Raw genomic sequence first — 15,971 nt, 5'->3', positions numbered from 1 at the left:
TTCCCAGTTAGCAGTCGTGTCTGGTGCTCATAAAGCTGCCAGCCTGTTGGGAGTTGCTGCCAACTCCACAGGCCTCCTCGCTAACAGGTGCAGAGGCCCTGATAACCGCTCATTAACACTGTCCATTTCACAGGCACCACCACCGAGTCCCAGTCGGCAAGACGTGTGAAACAACACATTATCACCCACTTAGTTTGACCTCTGTGTCAAGCTTCTGACTGCAGGTTTCTCTGAATGTCAATACGAGTGCCCACACACACACACACACACACACACACACACACACACACACAAAGAAGTTTTTTTATAGGCAGTGGCTGTCTGTACGAATGCCGTATTAGTATACAAACATTCTATTTGTACGCAGCGCCCCTCATTGGCCAGTTTAGGTCACGTGATAGGTCAACCTAACCGTAAACCTAAGCCTAACCTTAACTTTAACCATAACCCTAAAAAATTGTGTGATATAGGGTTATACCCTTATCCTAACCCTAAGATGCTACGTATGTGTACTTTGGTAAACGTACCAATAGCATTGAGGGTTGTCCGTACGGCAACCGTACAAATATACACTTTCTTTTTTATACTTGTGATAATGTTTTTAATGTTTGGTGACAACAATGAGTACATTAAGCATTGACACACTGTTAAAGCCGGTGGTTATAACAGCACTCGCATCACAATGTAACAGATTCGTATCAGATTCATTTCTGCATATGAAAGTGGCCTGGGTCGGATTTGTACTGTTCACATTGAATGAAAACATCAGATATGGGCAAAAAAAAAATCGGAATTGACCTCCAGTGTGAACATAGCCTAACTCTATCTTTAGCTCACACATTCTATCCACTATAGCCTAGGTTCCCAAAGTGGGGTACGGGTACCCCCAGGGGTACACAAATTGTCATAGGAGGTACATGAATAAAAAATTAAAATTGGAAATTAGAACATAAATCAACTAGCAGTCAGGAGCCTGCATGCATTGCCACAACTTACACATTACAGATTATTATTATTATTATTATTATTATTCCTCAACAGGATAGGTAAAATTCAGGGACAAATTTCACTGTAGGGCTACATTGTATGTGACGTTACTTCAGTGGTTTCCATTTTTTTGGGTTGTGACCCCATTTTTTTAATATCACACATTTTTGACATTTCCAGTGACTTTTTTTTCTTACTAGAATTAGCTTTTGATAATGTTTGTTGTTGCCAGGATTAGTGCACTAAGTGACAAGAGAAGCCAGCCCAGATATCTTCATACTGCCTTTTATTTGAACTCGTGTTTTTTTTTTTTTTTTTTTTTTTTGCATGTAATTTTTTTACATTTAATTCTTTCTTGTTAGACTTTTTTATGTGTTTTTGTATTAGTTTGTATGGTTTTTATGGACCTCAAGTCTGAAATAAAGGTGTCTATCCATCTGCTCCCGGCTGGTTGGGTGACCTCTGCATAAAGTGAATGTGGTTTTGTTAGTGGACTACATCAAATAAATTCCATTATATAACTATATTGCTTTAATATACTTATTTGCAATGCCTACTGCCATATGGGCACATATATACGTAGATGTATAACCTGCTTTGCTGAGGTTTTTATTTGGTTTGTCAGCGTATTATTCAAAGCCTATTGTGTACCTTTCAGTCGTCTCACTGCAGTAACCAGGCAACCACAACTTTTTCAATGTCATCAAATAAACTATTTATACTCAATATTATTTAGTAAAGCTACTTCATGCAGTATTCCTTTTCCCGTTCATTCCCATGTAGTTTAACTTTAACCTGAATCCATACAATTGGATAAATATCAGCATTGACCCACTGTCAATACGTCTTGCAAGTTACAATAACGTATTAATGCTGTGCGGGGAAAAAAAAATCAGATCTCAAGCCTTGATTGGCCCTTGAACCTTTCTTTAGACACGCCCCTTTGAGGCTTACAACTTCTTCTTAGTTGCAGCTGATTCAGTGCATTTGTTTGTGTTTTGCCATGTGTTTGTCCTCAGGGAGCCATATGCTCATTCATCATGTTAGGCAGTCCCAGACTGTACCAAAACACATGGTCACACACGCACACACAGTTCAGCTGATTGTAACTGTGGGATTGTGTGTGTGCTCTAAGTTACTCATCAGTCCTCGTTGTTTGGTATTTTAATTTGTTGGGAATCACCTGTGACCTGCAGCGCTGTTCACTGAAGGCCTTTTGTGTCTCGTGTAATGAGAAGCAGAGGGCGGTTCTGTCATCAGCTAGTAATAACACAGCATTAGGTCCACGTGGCCTGTTTAGAAGTTCCCCGTTACACATTCAAAGCTTTGGTGTGCCACGCTAACGCTGCAGTTGTTTCAGGTCGGATGCATGTTTGATCGGTCACAGTTCCAGTCTTAATGTTCCAACCGGACTCTTCTTAAACTAACTTGACTGTGTTTTTATTAGTAGTGAGATGCTTGTTGCTGAGGTTAGCTACACTGCCAGCCTGGGAGGTTTTGATTACTGCCAGATGGAGTTTCTCACCACAACAAGATAAATGTCTCTAAATAAAACTTTAGAACAGCTCGTAAATTCTCCCTCTACTGATCAGGTAGCAGATTGACATTTGTACCATGTGTGGCATCTTTTTTTATTAACAATGAACTTTTCGTCCCCTTTAATGCATTGAAAGAGTTAAAAAGTCCTTTGATTATCTTGAGTTTGAGGTTTTTTTGTTTGTTTGTTTGTGTGATATTCTTTAAGACTTAAGAATGAACTAACAGTTGGATTGTAATCGTTCCACTTTCTTTCTCTGTTCACAGGCTCAGATTATGTCCAAGACCCCAGTGTGCTGGCTGCAACATCCTGGAACACATCAAGTGATGGTAAATACAATGTAACCCCATCAACCAGTCACCGGTAAAACACTAATAATGGAGGCATCATTGGTTGATCAATTTGCTCACAGTCTAAACTATTGCATTCATCATGAATCGTAACCTCAGCCAACGGTTTAAAATTGTGCCAACTTGTGCGCATCAACTGAATTGAGCATCTTCTTGCTAGCAGTGAGGATTGTAGCTAAACTCGGAGAATGTCCAACACCACTAGCATTCTATGGTGCCTATAATTCACTTCGCTTACTGTTTTTTCGTGTAATTATGTTCGTGTTTTTGGACAAATGTGTGAACCAGATTAAAACAACTTGTCCAATCATGCCACAGATTGTTAGAGAGTTGGAGTACCCTGGATAGGGAATGTAAATAAATGGCTGAATAGCAGGCGAAAACTCAAATACCAAAAGGTAGAACCAGTAAACTAATATCATAAATGGCTGACACACAACAAAAAGGAACCAGTGAATAGTTTTCTTAGAAAACTTGTCCGAAATGGGTTCAAAGGTGTCAATAAAGAGATCAAACACCGTTGTTAGAAGAAGACAACGTAGACTGGTGCTTCAGATATACCAATCTTGACATACTCCGCCTCACCCACTCTACACCGATCCGTAACTTCTGTCTTGTCCATTACCTTAAGTACATTGCTCATATAACTAGACTTCGTAACTCAGCCCTGCAAAAACAATTTCTGTTTTGCTCTAAAAATAAACCGTATACCCATGACATATGGAAAAATTACGATAAACTTACAGGCCTTTCTTCTATTCAACTCCAACGGGAAGTGCAAGATAAGTCAAGGTTCCTGACTCTGGTGGAGTGAATCCTTGGCACTTAACCCGCTGAAGCAGTGGAAGGGGAAAATTTTTTTTTTTTTTTTTTTTTTTTTTTTTTTTTTACCTTGTCTGCACATGCTTTCGAAGGTTAACACTACAAGAAGTGCAATCTTTTGACAGCAATGCATATTTTATTATTGCAATTAAATAAATTTATTTATTTCATTGCATAATTGTGACCGTCACCAGCCCTCCCTAGGGAAGGGTAAGAAATACTTTATTAAAGGGAGGATGTAAAAAAGAGAGGGCAGTGTTACACCAAGGTGAGGGGTTGGAGGGGGGTGGGGAAGTTAGCAGGGAAGAGGGATACAAGATAGGATATGGAATGGGTGAGGAATAGTTTTAAGTGATGCGATGTGAAATTGTGGTTGTGTATATTGTGTTTATTGTTGTGTTGTCAAGCCAGTTTGGTGACCAGTGTGTGGTTTAGGAATAATGGTGGTGGCTGTGAACAGAGGAAGAGGTGAGTGGAAATTCCATAAAACAGGTGTTTTTTCTTCTATTCAACTCCAACGGGAAGTGCAAGATAAGTCAAGGTTCCTGACTCTGGTGGAGTGAATCCTTGGCACCCAACCCGCTGAAGCAGTGGAAGGGGAAAATTGATGATGATGATGAGTAGGGCTGGGCAATATGGACCAAAACTAATATAGACAATTTGGATTAAATCTGCTGATGCAAAATGCCACACAGGCACATTTATTAGCAAACAGCTGCACAATATGTTTTTATTTTATTTTTTTATTTTTTTATTTATTTATTTATTGGAGGATAAGCCCCTTGAGATGGAACATCTCGTTTTCGAGGGGTTCCTCAGAGCAGACAATACAAGAATTCAATATTTCAAAAATAATAAATACAACAAAATATAGATAGACACACACACATACACACCCACACACACACAGTCTACATTTAACAGTTGATCAAAACAGTAAATATTTTATACAAAAATAAATAAGTAATAATAGTGATATCATTAATAGTAGCTATCTAATGATAGTAAAAACTTTCATTAGATTAAATGAATAAAAAAGGTTTCGGTTACATAGCCTATAATCAAAAACACTGATAGATATTCTGGAGATGGAGGACAAGAGCATTTTTAAACAGAGACAGAGAGGTTAGAGAGCGGATCGATAATGGGAGAATGTTCCAGTCAAATGGAGCTTTATATTTGAATGAAAATTTACCGACTACTTTTTTGACTCTAGGGACTACAAGATATGGTTGATCAGCATGACGCAAACTGTATGACGATGACGAGGAATTATATATTGTTTTAAATAATCAGGAAAACTTAAATTAATACATTTAAATATAAATAATAGCCAGTGGAGCTGTCGTCTAGATGCCAGAGAGAGCCATGACAAATGTTCATACATTTGGCAGTGGTGAATTCTGAAGGGACAGCGGAGGATAAATCTACACAGACTATTGTAAGTGACAATAAGTGGCTTTTTCTCCTGTAAGAGGCAGCACGTGTGAGTGAGTTCTGTAATGTGGCTTTTTTTAGGACGCACTCAGCAATCAATCTAACTGTGTTTTTCATGTTGTTCTCAGAAGTAGCAAAAGTAGCGACTCCTAAAACGAGTATTTTCATACAAAATTAGCAATAAAATCAACATATATCGTCATACTGTAGGTGATATTGTAATTTTCTTTATCGCCAAAATAGAAAACAAGATACATCTTAAATCTTGATATATTGCCCAGGCCTACCAGTAAGTCATTAACTGGGACAAGTCAAAATGGAAGATCAAGGAGGCGGTGGTTATCAGAAACCGAGCCAAAGAGCTCAATCTATCAGGATAATGGTGCTTCAGGAACACACACTAGAGATATACTGTATAAGGTAGAAGCTAAAATGCTTCATATTTTTCTTATTAAAAGTTAAAAGTCGACTGGGATTCTTGAAGAATTCTGGATGTTTGTTGTGTAAGCAGTCTGAATCCCTCCTTACACTCAGTTTACTCCTGACGCTTAGAACCAACATCCGTCTGTGATCCCCCACAAAGACTCATGGACTTAGAACATCCTAAGCTTGAGATCTAATTAACTTGAATCTTTTATTTTTTGAACAAATTATAGCTGAAACCTTTCCCTGAGCGCCCTCACATTATGTATGCTCACTAAACACACACACAGTCTGGTAGTTTAGAGACTGTTGTGTTATGGCGATCAATCATCTATTCATCCATCCACACTCTGCCTTTTTATTCTTTTTAAGGTTTACATAGCTGGAAGTGTTCCAGACTTACTCAGGACCGTGCTGGGCCTACACACCAGAAACTCTCATATTATAAGAGAATAATGGTCAGTACAGCAACATTTCCAGGGTGGATTGAGGACTATGCAGTTTGCATGTTCTCCCAGTGTTCTTCTGTTATGGTTTTCTCCACCGTTTAAGGGATCTTCCACTGCTTTTACAAATGTGGCCTCAAACTTTTGAAATGTCCTTATATAAGATTTGTGCCTAACAAAACACATTAGTTTGCACCATATCAGAATCAGAATCAATGCTTTTGTTACAGCCACTTAAGAAAAAAATCACAAATAAAAGAATAAAACGTTTAACAAGGACGAAAGAAAGAAACAATAAACGTTAAATAAGTGTATGATTATGTGAAAGACTGTTAAAAATAAGGATCAGATACACACACATTACAGTAGTAAAAAATAAAGTAAGATAGATGATACTAATAATAATAATACAAATACACAAATTATATACAATAATGATACAGATATTTACAACAATCAAGCTGTGAGGTTACAGTGATGAATTATACAGTTTGATCACCACAGGCGTTCTATGGAGCACCGTGGTGGGATCAGCCTGGTGCTGAAGGTGCTTCTGTGACTGACCAGTACATCATGGAGTGGGCGGGACTCATTGACCAAGATGGCCTTCACTTTGGACAGGCTCCTCCTCTCTGTCACCACTGTCAGAGAGTCCAGTTTAATCCCCACAACGTCACTGGCCTTGTGGATGAGTCTGTTGGCGTCTGCGTTTCCGTTTTATTAACTGTTCAAATTGGGACTACTTTATCGTTTTGGAGCCTGTGTTACACCATCTTGAAATCACATGATTGATGACATCACACAGCCCCATTTGCCTGTAAACATCCCATTGTTTTCTATTGGAGTGAAGCATTCAGCCTGCTTTTTAGATCATTTAGCAGCTTTTTAGATCATTTTGCAGCTTTTCTGGTTAAAAAGACAATTTGTGCTGCTTTTGGTTGCTCTAAATAATCAGGAAAAGTTAAAGATATCGATGTAAACCTCTTTTATTTACCAAAACACAGTTGTCACCCAAAAAATACTCTTTGACCGCAGGGGCCGACAGTTCCAACTCTGCGGTTTGGTTGAACACAATGAAGCAGAGAAGAAGAGTTCTCCTAAGGGACCTTTACCCTCCCTTAAACAGTGTGCGGCTGACTCTGGTGGTCCAAAAATGGTGCAAAATATTGCGTTTTGTTAGGCATAGATCTTCTGATAAAGTATATTTCAAAAATTTTTGGCCATGTTTGTTAAAACAGTGAAAGATCCCTTTAAATCATTCATGTTGGGGACCAAATGTGGAGCCATGTTTGCTGGCAGCGGCTCGGGTCAATCATTCCTTCTGATCTGCAATTTTATTGTTTGCACTGACAAGTGGCTTAAAGCAACAAAGACCTTGGTCTGATTAGAATCCAATGCCCCCCGTGGAGGTTTGATCAGGGATTTTGAATAGATCATAAATAAAAAGATGAGCACGTGAAACCGAACCATAAAACCACTTTTTTTCTCCCCAGCATATGATATTACAATAATATAAATGCAGTATATCTATCTGTGTGTCGTTTTGAACTTGGCCACTGCCTGACACATCTGTTTCTGATTGATAAATAATACCACTTGGTTTGTGTTCAGACAGAGAAGGGTTTAATTGGCCAGACAGACAGCGCTCCATCAATAGGCATCTATAGATATAGAGAAAAAGCTCATTATTGGACTGAGTTATGAACTGATGAACAGATTCTTGTGTTTCTCTGCCAGACAAGGAGGACAGTGAATTGCTCGATGCCATTTTTGTTCTAGTTTGTTCCAGGTATTCCCCGTAATATCACCTCCCTCCATGAGACTTTCAATTTAGGTCGAACTTATGGTCGATATTTCCATGTGAGCCATAAAATAAACATCTGTCATCGTTTTGCTGCTACTTTCAGTTCATGAAAACTAAGGATGTCCCGATGCAGCTTTTTTTTTTTTTTTTTTACTTCTGATACAATACCGATATTGCGGCCTTGCATATCGGCCGATATCGATATTGATCCAATGTGATATCAGCATGAATCATACATACTTTTATGACGTATTTTATAGTGTGGAATGTTAGAAAAGGCTTGATCTAGTGATGTTACTCAAACAGAGAACAACAGTGTGAACCACAGTCACCTATGGATAGAAGTGCTGCAGTGGAAATTTTTATTGGAGAGCTTATATCGGTGATTTTAGATGCACTTCGATAAAATCCGATATTCATTTTCGGATTGAGACACCTCTAGTGAAAACACCAGAAATAGGTTGGGAAGTCATTTTGACAGAATTTTTGGGGGCAAACACAAGAAAACTTTTTTTTTAATATCTATATACATCTGTCTACGAGACTCCATATCCCATAATGCAATGTGCAAAACTTTACCCACAATGTCAATATAAGAGTGTTCACAGTGTAAATCAAAACATACATTTGAGTGACAATTTCAACCTTGTTCCTTTTTCAAGCAACTGATTTTCAACTTCTTGATCTATGAGGCCTTCTACATATGTCTTTATCTGTTAAATAATATTATTGTTTCTGGCAGATTTAAAACAATGACTCAGCATTAAATAACGGAAACAAACCTCTCCAGGTTACCTTAATCCTAAACATGAAGTCATTATAAAGACTTCATTTCTAAAATATGTATTTTCCATTCTAAAGCAATATAATCCAGGCATTTTGCACCTGATAAGATTTTGGGATTTATTAAATTAAATGAGGAGTTTTCAGATTGTTGTACATTCAGTTTACAGTCATTTTATTAGAACGCTTAAAAGAACAAACATTTAGTTGTGTTGTTTCGACTCATTTTCAGTTTAAAGTCAAATGTCATGTTATCCACATATTTCTTCATTTTGATCCTCCTCAGTGTGTTGCAGAAAAATGATTCTAAAAACTTAAGCACCAAGCAAACAACAGCCCGAGCCCTGAAATATTAAGTGTAGCCCAGAATAAAACAAGTTGTGACGTTAGTTTAATTTAATAGTTGCAGCCACACATGATCACCACTGCTGTAAACACTTGTGTTCACTGACTTGACGTGAAAGTATTTCTACTAGAGGAAGTCCGTGAAGTTGATTTTAATCTACTGAATTTGTGGAAGTAATAAATGGTGACTGCACCTAAAAAGGAAAGTATGTACGTCATGTTAAGTGTCTTGTTGCATGTATGTGCAGTCGTTTCTCTGCTCAGGGCCGTGAAACAACACAGTCAACACAGAAAGGGAGCTGTTTAGTTGACCTTCAGATTAAAAGCACTGAAAATGTCCAACGAAGGTTTAAGTTTCAATGTGGCCTCAGTTCCAAACACCACAACAGTCGCCACCACATAAATCCTTAAGGAGGGGCTTTTGTTACACACACACTGGCAGGACATTTGTTTCCTATATTTTCTCTTCTTCTACTTTTCTCTTGGGTCTCCTCTCTTTTCTGCCCTCTGCTGCTTTGTTGTCATCATCATACCATTCTTTTAAGGGTTGCGGTCAATTACCTTTTTAAATTACAATCACGTCTTCAATTATCCATGTTCAATTACAACTCAATTATGATTACGTTGGCCAGCATTTTTCTAATTACAGTTATTATTTTCCCTCTGAAAGTCAATGAGAAATATATTCTCAATTACTAAATGAAGTTCAATTAATCACAATTACTGAGCCTTTAACAAATACGCCCATAAAACCCAACAATCCTCTTGTGCTAGCCTTCTGTTAGCATCTCTTATGATAGAAATCAGCTGTATAATACACTAAAAATATGATCTATCATCCAATTGGTTTTTCATCTTTTCGTTACCTTGTTAGGCTTCCTAATAAATGAAAATATTGGTATTTATATGTTTGGTGTGGGTGTCTGAGCCTTTTTTTTGTGTCAGTATACACCCATATATATATATATTTTTTATTATTATTATAATTATTATTTTAAATGGTAAAATGATTCTAAAGGAAACTGACATTTAAACTTGATATGAATTATAAATGATTAGTAATTGTTAACTATATATGTTTGTAAGCCATAGAACTCTAACATGGTTCCCCAGTTTTGGGCTTAATGAAATTACAAATTATAGTTTTTTTTATAGAATGTTTATGTTAATGCAAGTTACAATTACAAAGTCAATTATCTGAACTCAATTACAATTCATTTAGGATTACAACAGCAACAGTTTTTTTTCAATTACCACTATAATTATATTTACGTCATGTTAGTATTCAATTACCAGTTACGCAATTGCAATTAGAATTGACCCCAACCCTGGCAGACATACAACACCAATGATCCATTTATTTCACTTTACCTAAACAATGTGGTGGTGATGATGGGACTGACTGGCTGAATACTTGTGGTTCCCAGTGAGGACGTTAGTGTGGGACTGTTTACAGACTGAACGAGAACATTCAGGCAATCAAGTGTTTCATTGGTGTATTTCAGGCAGAATATAAAGTGTAATGTGTAGACAAAAGTTCCCTGTTGACCTTTGCGATGTGTTTACATTCAACATAATTACTATGCATGAACAAGCTCCACGTGTTCTACTATTTAGATGAATACAGCACCCTGTACAGACATCCTTCAGATGTTAGATGAGCTGTGTGTGTTTTGTGTGGCTCATTGCATAATATCATGCACAGGTTATTATCAATATATCACTCACAATTTTCAACTATATCCAATTGTCACTGAGAAAAATCTCAGTTCCCTGTTCATGTCAACATGTTTTTTAAGACATGCAGTGGTTGGTTATTTGACCTTAAAGACAATTCTTATTAAACAGGTAATAGGAAGACGAATGATCCAAACAACCATTATTAGTTGCTAGGGATGTCCCAATACAACTTTTTCACTTCCGATATGATACTGATATTGCAGTCATGAGTATTGGCACGAATCATACATACTTTTATTACTTATTTTGTAGTGTGGAATGTTAGAAAAGGCTTGATCTAGTGATGTTACTCAAACAGAGAACAATAGTCAGCAACAGTAGGTATGATTAAAACTGACCCATTTATTATTAACCAGTTGGTTACATACATTTTAACCTTCAACATAATATCTAACCTGGTAAGAGCCAGATTGATGTGTAGCCCCTCCCTCTAACTCCAGTTCTTCACATCGATCTGGGTCTGTGTCTGGTAAATCCTTTCGGAACCAGGGAGGGACATGAACAGAATGCTTGAAGCTGATTGGGTGAAGCGCCTGTCTATCATGATTTGTTTTAGCCAATCACACGCAGCATGCGCCGCAGAGACACTTCTACAATGTCTTTACTGTCCAAAAATGCACAAAGCGCGTCTCGCTGTTGCTCTTTCAAAAAGAAAATACTGGATTCGTTTAAAGCTGAGTTTATAGCAGCTTCTACACGTTCATCCTCCTGCATCAATATCTTTCTATTTGGATTCTGAGCTATGCTAATAGCGGTCGCCCAGCTAGTTCCTCTCCCCACAACTGCGCATGCGCCAGTTTTGCTTCAGCGCTTCTGCCTTTGTCACACCCGGATATCCCGCCCTAAACCACAACACTGCCTCGTGATTGGTTCGAACTGGTTTGGCGCGCTACGAAGGGAAAGAGCTGGAGCAGAACAAGATGGATTCTGGTGTTTCTGAACACCAGAATCCATCTTGTAGGCAAGGTTACATAATATCTACAGAATTCTACAATTTAATAAATACGATATTCATTTTGTGGCTGATATCGGACCGATATCTGATATCATTATTGGATCGGGACACCACTATTAGTTGTGCTGAATGAACTAAGTAAAATATCTGCTGTTCATTTATGCAGCTGAGGAATGTTTGCTTGTATGACCATGAGTCACATGATCGATCACCTTGTCATATCTGCAGCAGGAGTCCATACTTACATCTTCACAAGGTTGCTAGATCTATTAGCGCACGTGTCAAACTCATGGCCCGGGGACCAAATATGGCCTTTTAGAGCATCCAATTCGGCCCAAGGGAGAAAGTAAAAATGACAACAAAAAAAAACATGAATTATTGTGTGAATTACCAAATAATCCAGTTGTAGTTATCTCAAATACACCAATTTAATGAAACTCTACAATATTTTTAGGGGCTTGAATTTTTTCTTCGTTTATATCACTTGAATGCATTTATTTTTAATTGCAAATGTGGAAAAAACTGTCACAAATTGTGCAATTTCTCACAAACAATGCTGTAACATTTTTAAGTGACTTGAACAGATATTGAGGTCACAATGATGTTAAAATTTTTCTTTTTTTCCCCCACCTATAGTCTGCGGCCCACCTCAGGTCAAACTGGTCCGTATTTGGCTCCTGAACTAAAAGGAATCCTTGTATTCAGCACAACATAATCCCTAATTGTTTTAACATAAAGCTAAACCTTTAACTGTGACATATGAAAGTTCTTTCCAAATTAGGTACAAAGCACAAATTCAGTCATTTAATTCTTTATAGCTGGAGTCATTGTTTGTACCTGCGTTTACATAGTTTTTAAAATGTATGCACATTCTTATATTCTTTATGTTGATTATTCCAAAGTCTAAAGTTACTTGGGTAAACAATCATATTCATACAAAGTCATTTTTAAAAATATTTTTCTATAACTTTTTTGGAAGTAAAGCACTTATGCTTTTAAAATCTGTGTAATGTGACACTCAATAGGATTAGGTATTTTATAAGTAATAACAGTGTTGCCAAACATAAGCCACAAGAGGACGTTAAGTTTTTTTTTAAATTTCACCTAACTAAGTGTGCTGCAGCCTATAATTTACACACAGTAAACAATAGGTCACAGGTTCAGTCACAAGCCATCAGTCATACTGGTCTGACTGGTCCCATGCATTAAGAAGCAGCTTCTTTGCAGCTTTCTTGAAAACGGTAATATTTGGAAGTAATTACCATAAGTGTGTGTGCGTGTGTGTGTGTTGCATGTTGCATGTCCGTATGAAGACGTTTCCTTTCACGCAGCCACTCTCCTGGTCACCCTGCTTGCTTTGGTTCCTCGTTGTTTGTCTTGGCCCGTTGGTGTAACCAGGAAAGTTTCTGCAACCCTCAGCTTGGTTTTGGGTTTGAGGGAATTTTCCGGAGGCTTGTTTTCTAACATCAAGTCTAATGATTTTCCGGCACATTAAACTCTCAGGTGGCCCTCCAGCCTATCCCCCCCCCCTCCTATTTTGATAGATTTATTACAGTGCAATGTTATACTCTTACTTGGAGCTTTACCTCTTTAAGCTTTCTTGACCTGTATGGCTCTGTTGTCTTTTACTTAAATATTCAGCCCACCATTTTACAGTATTACTCTAGTATTTACGTATAACATATGTGCCATGTGTTCATTCTTTTATACACAAACAAGAAAAACCTCTGTGGATGGTACAGTAAATTAGTGTTATGACAATGGAGACTACAGTAAGTGAACTTGCATCTTTTAATAATTGTACGTTTAAGTCTTAGAGCAACACATCTTTCTTCCAACATTTTGTTTTGTTTGGTGTTCTGCACAGAAATGATGCAGTTAGCAGGGCCGGATATACTGTAATATATAAAGGAAATAAGGAATAAAAAAAAAAAATTAAAAAAAAGACAACACTGACTACAGATGAGAATAAATCCTACACAAAAAAGGACTATTCAGAACAACCTAAGAATGTTTGACCAGAGAGACATGTAAACCCATGTAAATTTTTGATGTACAAAACAGGGGACGGGACCTAGATAAGCAAACTGCTTCTCTCGTCTCCTTTTTCTGCAAGTACAAAAAAAAAAAAAAAAAATGTAAAAAACGTGAACGTAACCATGTCGGAAATAAACTGAATAAATAAATAAAAATAAATAACAGTATGCAGGGGCAAGAGGGGGCCATGCCCTCTCAAAAACATGCTTGGCCTCCTTAAATCAAATTCAGTGAAAATGATACACGTTTTCTCAACACTCTCACCCCCATACAGTTTATGATGTGTGCCAGCATGAATGAAGTAAAGGTCGAGAGCTGGCTTCTGATTGGGAGACTATTTTATTGTCTCCGTTGAGGAAAAAAAAGGTTTTAAAAAGCTGATATCAGTCGATAGTTGATATATTGGCCGATATATGTAACAAAAACAAATGATATACACAGAATATATACTGTACATGAACAAAATGTCTGATAATACCCAAAATATGATTGAAAATAGCAAATTGAAATACTAATCAATTAAAATAGGGAGCTTTAATAAGTAACACTGTCAACATAAAGAATGTAAAGCCACTGATAAATAAGAAAAGGCTAACTTGTGCAAACAGAATACAATGTCCGGGGTAGAATACAATGAAAAAAAATAGTAATAAATAAAGTTGCTCAAATCATAAACAAATAAACATGGATAAATCCAAAAATTGCCTGAACTAGTGGCTTCTCCCAGTGTTGTCATTTAGTATTTACTATTGATTCTAAAGTGTCATCTTATGATACCAGAAAGCACAGCAGAGAGCCATAGAATAACACATGGGTTATATATTAAAACCTGACCAATTAATTGGCTATGCTATCGACCGATTGTGATCAATCAGTGAATGCTGAAATTGGCCCGATCGATCAGACCCCAGTAGACAGAGAGAGGACTTGGTGTTACTCATTATCAGACAGAGACACATGGTGGAAAGGTGAGGAACATGAGTAAAAGAAAAGTTTGGACACATTTCTTCTCACACATGCGCCACAATCAACCTGCACAGATGAGAAACAACCTTTTGTATTTTATAATTATTTGTGCAGTATTCTGGTCTATGTTAAGTAAACATATAAAACAGCTATATTTATTAGAATTATTGATACAGTTTGTGTTTTGTTTTTTAAATAATAATGATTTTTATTCATAATTAGATTAATTTAGGAGACAAAAGAGTCTGTCTGCAGTCAGTGGAGCCCCTCCCCTAAAACACCTAATCATCATTTCGTATTGAAATGAGCCTACAAGTATCTGGTGTCAGATTTCTCACTATCAGCTGAAACTTGAGGAAGCGGTGAAGCTACATTAAATTAGCCATAGCGATTCATGTCGTGACTCAGGTACTTAGTAAATAATAACAACAAAAAACAAACGGAAATATAATAATAATAATAATGCATCAATATTATATAGCGTTTTATCATAGACACTGGTATATAGAACGGTTATTCAAAATATTATTATCATTTTCCATTTCTCCCTTGAGGGAATGCCTCTTCATTGTGTTCAACAGCTTTTTGTAACTTGAGCGTTTATTTTTCATTGTTCATTAATGATTTAATCTCACGCGTGTCGTCCAGGTCCCTTTTTCATTCGCCTTGAAGCTCCAATGAACAACATCACCACCTCACTGGGCCTCACAGCCGAGCTTCTGTGCCGTGTGTCTGGTAACCCCCCGCCCACGGTGCGCTGGCTCAAGAACGACGCCCCCGTCGTGCAAGAGCCCCGACGGGTCTCCTACCGCTCCACGCCGTATGGATCCCGCCTTCGCATTCGAAATCTGGACACCACTGACACGGGCTACTTCCAGTGCATGGCGACCAACACTAAGGGCACCGTGTCCACTACAGGCGTGCTGTTTGTCAAATTTGGTAAGGAATTCACTTTAATAATAAGAATTATCTTACTGTATATTTTAATGTGTTGTTTTAGGAAAAAATATTTTCCCTTCATTTTTTTTCTTCCAGATCCACTTCCCACGCCTCTGCCAGGAAGACCAACGTAAGTTGCTTCTTTAATCTATTTTTCTACTTGTCTGTGTGTTGGTTTTAACCACAAGGCAGCACATTTCAACACTTCTGCGTAGCTTGGAAATGAGAAACCTCATGGGAATAATGAATTGTTGTAAACATTATGATAAATATGTAGGCTGAGTAAAATGTTTTTGCGTTTTTCCCAAAATAAACGCTGTTTCTTGCATCTTTCTTCCTAAATGGAAGAAAGATTCCTTAGGGCTCAATATAGAAGGGCAGTTATTTAACTTATATTTTA

At 37.4% G+C, this 15,971-nt stretch overlaps 1 protein-coding gene across 1 annotated transcript in view; it reads left to right on the top strand.

Annotated features, from left to right (window-relative positions):
* Nucleotides 1-15,971, top strand: part of LOC114461897 (inactive tyrosine-protein kinase transmembrane receptor ROR1-like) — a 162,875-nt gene that overhangs the window by 104,497 nt on the left and 42,407 nt on the right. The window contains 3 exon segments of the mRNA XM_028444376.1: nucleotides 2,791-2,853; nucleotides 15,281-15,571; nucleotides 15,668-15,701. Of these exon segments, the coding sequence (XP_028300177.1) occupies nucleotides 2,791-2,853; nucleotides 15,281-15,571; nucleotides 15,668-15,701 (388 nt within the window).

Source organism: Gouania willdenowi, chromosome 4, assembly GCF_900634775.1.
Source record: "Gouania willdenowi chromosome 4, fGouWil2.1, whole genome shotgun sequence".
Classification (NCBI taxonomy): Eukaryota; Metazoa; Chordata; class Actinopteri; order Blenniiformes; family Gobiesocidae; genus Gouania; species Gouania willdenowi.
Note: the sequence above shows the minus strand (reverse complement) of the source record. Positions and strands in the feature narration are given on the sequence as shown.